The sequence below is a fragment of the Euphorbia lathyris genome, chromosome 1 (genome assembly GCF_963576675.1).
Source record: "Euphorbia lathyris chromosome 1, ddEupLath1.1, whole genome shotgun sequence".
NCBI lineage: Eukaryota > Viridiplantae > Streptophyta > Magnoliopsida > Malpighiales > Euphorbiaceae > Euphorbia > Euphorbia lathyris.
The window spans coordinates 124,403,492-124,409,065 of NC_088910.1; the positions used below are offsets into that span (position 1 = coordinate 124,403,492).

Here is a 5,574-nt window from a genome sequence, read left to right on the forward strand (position 1 = left end):
ATTTTATTTTTCTGTTATTAATAAAAATTTAAACTTTATATATTTATATAAAATAAATTTTAAGAATCTATTAGATTATATAATTTAAGTTGGATTATAAAATACATACTCTATTATTTTATTATATTTACATGCAAGTTATATTAATAATAATAACTATTTTCTTCTAAAAAATAACTATTTAGCTCACGGAGTATATATTTTATATTTTTAAATTGTTATGTGCGTTAAATTAAATTATATTTTTAATCTATAAATTGAATATCTCTAAGAATTATTAATTGATATTAAAAAAATATTTTTATTTTATACTTTTTATAATAATGTTAATGTTTTACTAAATGTGAATAAAAATATTGTATTTTAGAGGATTTTGTGAACTCTGGTTGAATCTTCAACCCTTGACCCTTTATTTTTTCCGGTTCTATAACCGGTCCGGTTTTAACAACCATGCTATTTCTACATCTTTCTAAATACAAATTTTCTGATGCTCACAGAATCCAAACACACTCTATTAGCAACAAAACATGGTATTCAACTGAGCTCGGTCACATCTTAAGAAGCAAATTACATTGTTACATCACGAAAGAGCATAACAAGGCAAGCTAAAGGAGAAGCATTTGCAGGCAAGTTCGGAATCCCATATTGCACGGATGGAGTTGCCCCGGCTCGGCCAATAGATATGTGAAGCATTGCAGGAACTGTCTCAATTGGATTTGTAACAGGTACAGGCTGCACAGCAAAAGGTGAAGTTTATTATTGAAAAATAAATGGCATAATGAAGAGAGTAAATATGAAGGTATGAGGGTTACTTACAGCTGTTTGGTTAAACAATCCTTGGTGGTTATTGGACGGCCTCATAGGTTGGGTGTGAAAGCATGGACAGGGAGTATTGAACATGTTTGGCTGGTTAAATGGAGGGGTAGTTTGTGGTCCAAATGGAGGAGATACAGTGGGGGGCAATGAAAGAGATGGCTGAGTGTTCCAAGTATTTCGAAATGGTGAAGAATTTGATTGTCCAACAGTAGATGTAAACAAGGAAGGTGTTGAAACAAATGAAGATGCAGTGCCTGGGCCAAAAACAGATGGAGTATTGGACATGTTTGACTGGTTAAATGGAGATGGGAATGAAAGAGATGGCTGATTGTTCGAAATATTTCGAAATGGCGAAGAATTTGGAGATGTAAAGAAGGAAGGTGTTGAAACAAATGAAGATGCAGTGCCTGGGCCAAAAACAGATGGAGCTGTGTTTTGTGTAAATCCAGTAAATGAGGTTTGTCCAATAGCTGAGGCTGACTGGGAAAGGATAGGTGGTGTAGTAAACTGACTAAATCCAGTCGTACTAGGCCGAGCAAATGAATTACTAGGGGGAGCAAATGAATTAGTAGGCGCACTAGACACAGGAGGAACTGGTTCACCTGCACAGAAAATCAGAATACATCATTGTTCAAAAAATATAATTTCAGCTTTTATCATAAAGTTTTGGCCTACCTTTATCTCCCAACTGATAATCTTCCCATCTCAGTTCCTCATGGCTTTTATTTTTTATATCAAACATGGCTGATATAGACTCTAACTTTCCAGGCTGTCCTGTGTTCAAATAATCATGGCTGGCTGTCTCTGCTGTTGCTGAGTAGGCAACAACTCTGCTTCCTCCACGATTTCCTGCAAAGCCTGTCTGCCCAAATCCACTGCTCCAAAATGTTGGTGTCGTAGCTTGAGCTCCTGCGTACAAGATTATAACAGTATGAAGTTACAAAATGTATATGTATAGCCGTTCATGTAAAAAGGGAGCAAAATGGGAGCCGTCCAACAGAATTATTTCAAGTCCTTTAGACCCTAGCAATTTTGTAAGAGCATGATAACCAATTAACAGCTAAAAACTAACCAAATGGAGAACTCTGAGCACTAAAAGAAGGTGTAGAAGTTCCGAATTGATTGTTCCAAAATATAGAGTTAACGGATGGGGTACTGGTAACACCAAAGGCAGGAGCACTAGAAGCCCCAAAGGCAGGAGTGCTAGATGTTCCACCAAATGCAGAAGTAGTCGAAGCACCAAATGCAGAACCAGTAGCACCAAAACCAGGAGTGCTTGAACTTCCAAAAACAGGTTCACTTGAAGCTCCAAAACCACCTCCAGATCCAAATGTTGGGTTGTTAGATGCACCAAATGCAGCACCTGTACGATACGCTGGACTCACTGTTGCACCAAACATAGAAGTGCCACTTGCACCAAAAGCAGGAGTGCTGCTAGAACCAAACGGAGGGGTGCTTGATGTACCAAATCCAGGATTACTAGCAGCGTCGAATGTAGATTGACTTGATGCACCAAAAGGTGTGGTAGAATCAAATAAGCCCCTTCCAAATGCAGGCTGTGATGGCTGACTTGTATTTTCAAATGGACTTGTCTCAGTATTGAACCCAAATTCTGCACAAGCACATTTCTGGGCAATGACACAAGATCCTACAAAGAGAAACAATTTGAGAGATGCTAGAGCAAAATGAATGAAGTCAAATTCATATTTCTTTCCATGTGTTTATGCATAACGAAATGACAAAAATACAATCTTGACTAACGAATTATGAATCTATTAACATAAAATGATAGAGAATTAAACAAAGTTTCAAAAACCAGCAAAACAAAAATACTACGCTGTGTATCTAGGCTCTTGCAAAGTAAAACATAAAAATAGTTCCAGTAAACAACAAACAATATGCTAGATAGATAGGCTTCCAGCAGATACATCATACACCTAATGAAATAATGAGTGTGATTCTACTAAAAATGATAAACCAGATTACCAAAGAAAGAAAGCATGCATTTGCCTGGCCACTAGTCAGAGATGGATTAACACTACAAACTAGCATTATGCAACAAATACAAGAAAAGGGATCATTTAACTCAAAAAATACTAATTAATAATAGTTAGGGATGTAATCGAGCAGAAGCGAGCATTGGCCTACTCAGGCTCGGCTCGTCAGAAAATTGACGAGCTCGAGCTCGACATTCTGTTCGTGAGCTGCTCACGAGCTATTCACGAGCTTGTTAACGAACCTGTTCACGAGCAGCTCACTAATTCAGTTCATGAACTTCGCTCGTGGACAACTTATCAATTATGCTCGTTAATTATATTGATTTAAAATTTCTTTAACACAAAACTACATAGTTTTGAAATCTATAAAACTAGAATTTACACAAAACTAGGGTAAATAATTTATTAGTGCCCTATTTTTTACCTAACACACAGTTTAGTCTCTTTATTTTGAAAAACACATTATAAGTTCCCTATCTTTTGTTTGTCAATATTAATTCTTTGGTCCTTCTGTCTATTTTTTTTAGATTTTTAACCGAACATATCTTAACTTTTATGACAACCATAGTACGATACAAAATGAACATGTTACGCTTTTATTTTCTGTTCGTCTTTTTATGCCAGATATAACGGTTAAAAATCTAAAAAAAATAGACAAAATGACCAAAGAGTTAATATTAATAAAGATATGAATCTTATAATATGTTTTTCAAAATAAATGGACTAAACAGTGTTAGTAAAAAGGTGGAGGGAAACTAATAAATTAATTACCCACAAAACTATGTTGTTTTACATTCATTTTGTGGATGTTATTATTCAAAAAATAATTAAACCAAGGTTGTTCACAAGCATTTTCATGAACATTATTATAATCGAGCTTGCTCAGTAACCTACAAATCGAGCCGACCAGCTTTTATCAAGCTGAACACTGAGCCGCTCATGCTAATTTACAGCCCTAATAATAATAATAGGCATTTCTATATGTATAAGAATCCAGTGGCGGATCCAGGATTTGAGGGTCTATGTAGAATATCTCAATTCAAAAATCTAACACAACAAGTGCATACAGCATCAACCATTTAAATGTTTAATCAGACATTAATATTCTAATATGATCATTCTAGAAAAAGACAATGACATAGAATAACCATATTCCATCAGCAAAACTGAAGCTCAATAAAAATGACAGACAAACAACACATGAGTAAAATAGAAAAAGTATTCAGAGTGCCATTCCAATCTCAAATAAACCTAAATATAATTGATGAAACAATGTCCCTTGAGATTTCAGAACCCGCAATTTAGACAATACAAGCGGCAGTATAGTTTAAAGGTGCAGAATCAATAAAAGTGTATAATCAATCACAAACCTCCAGTACGATCGACCATCCTTCCTTCCTCGCAAAATTAGCAACGGTTTATCTATCCTGCACGGACAACAAACAGAATGCCAGAAGCAGATGTGATTATATTATATTGAAGGAATATACATTTAATCTAGAACCATGACTGAAATAAGATTCAACTCATCGCGTACCAAAAGAAACAAAGCAGTAGGTAGAATAGAAACGTTTTTCTTTATCGAAACAGAAAGACAAATTGTAACTATTTATATTGAGCCAAGTAGCGTTGTTTTTAAGTCCCTGAGTTTTCTCCTCGTAGCGTTGTTTTTAGGTCCCTAAATTTTCTCCTCGTAGCGTTACTTGTAAGTCCTACTCGGCTGGTTAAGGCTTTCCATATATTAATATTGGCATAAAGCCATTTGCACCCTAAACTATAGGTCTAAAATCAATTAGTTTCTCATTCTATATAAATGATCAATTAGGTTCCAATATTTACAAAACTCTCCAATCAAGCACAAAACTAATAGAAGTATCCTCTTCTTTCGCTGGCAGATTAACCTTTTTTTCAATCTGTAATGGAGAATTAGAAGTTTCATCTCCAAAAAAAAAAAAAAGAGGAATCAAGCAATTCCAGAGGGATTAAGATTAGTATGGCAGTCAAAATCCTTATAAAAATGCATGTCGATAAAGTCAATCGAAAAGTCTTCCCACACACAAAACTGGACAGAATTCTGAACCAAATTCAATGGATAGAAACCATCTTCAATAATGCAATGATCCTTATCTTAACAGAATGAACATAATCTGTTGTTTTTTTATTGGAATGAAAGTGAGGTTAGACGAAGGAAGAGAAGACTCAACATGTACGGGGCAAACAAAAGATGGAATAAAATGATCAGTCGTAAGAATTGTAATACGAGGATGCAATGAAGATAATGGGAGAAAACTAGTTGGAGAAACTAATAAAGAATAAGTATTTAGATTAGATGGAGAAATACTTATAATTGCATCGAGTAAAGAAATAATAGGAAACTGAGTTAGAAGATACTTTAAATTAGGTTGTGTTTAATTGGAGAGTTTTGCAAATGTTGGGACCTAATTGCTCATTTGTGTAGAATGAAGGGCTAATTGACTTTTGACTTATAGTTTAGGGGCCCAAATAGGTTTTATGCTATTTATATTTTATAATTTATAGTAATTTATTTAATTTTATAAAATCTATACTATATATAATAGCGGAAGCAGAGAGAAATGGGGAGAAGTGTTTTAAAGGCATTTTTTGATGAGTTGTCAACGCAGTAAAAAATGTGTTTTACATTCTTTTTTAGTTTAAATCAAACATTCTTTTTTAGTATATGTTGTTAGGTGTTATCGTTTCGATTGTTAACTCTAACTAAAATTTAGATTTTCGGTTTTAT

General features: G+C 34.4%; 1 protein-coding gene across 1 annotated transcript; it reads right to left on the reverse strand.

Annotated features, from left to right (window-relative positions):
• Positions 1–417: 417 nt before the first annotated feature.
• LOC136214749 (nuclear pore complex protein NUP98A-like) lies at positions 418–4,348 on the reverse strand. Its single transcript, XM_066002893.1, has 5 exons — positions 4,184–4,348; positions 1,889–2,464; positions 1,492–1,725; positions 817–1,418; positions 418–732 (listed from the first exon to the last, which is right to left on the reverse strand). The coding sequence occupies exons 1-5, from the start codon at positions 4,200–4,202 to the stop codon at positions 568–570; spliced, it is 1,596 nt and encodes a 531-aa protein (XP_065858965.1). The 5' UTR covers positions 4,203–4,348; the 3' UTR covers positions 418–567.
• Positions 4,349–5,574: the final 1,226 nt, after the last annotated feature.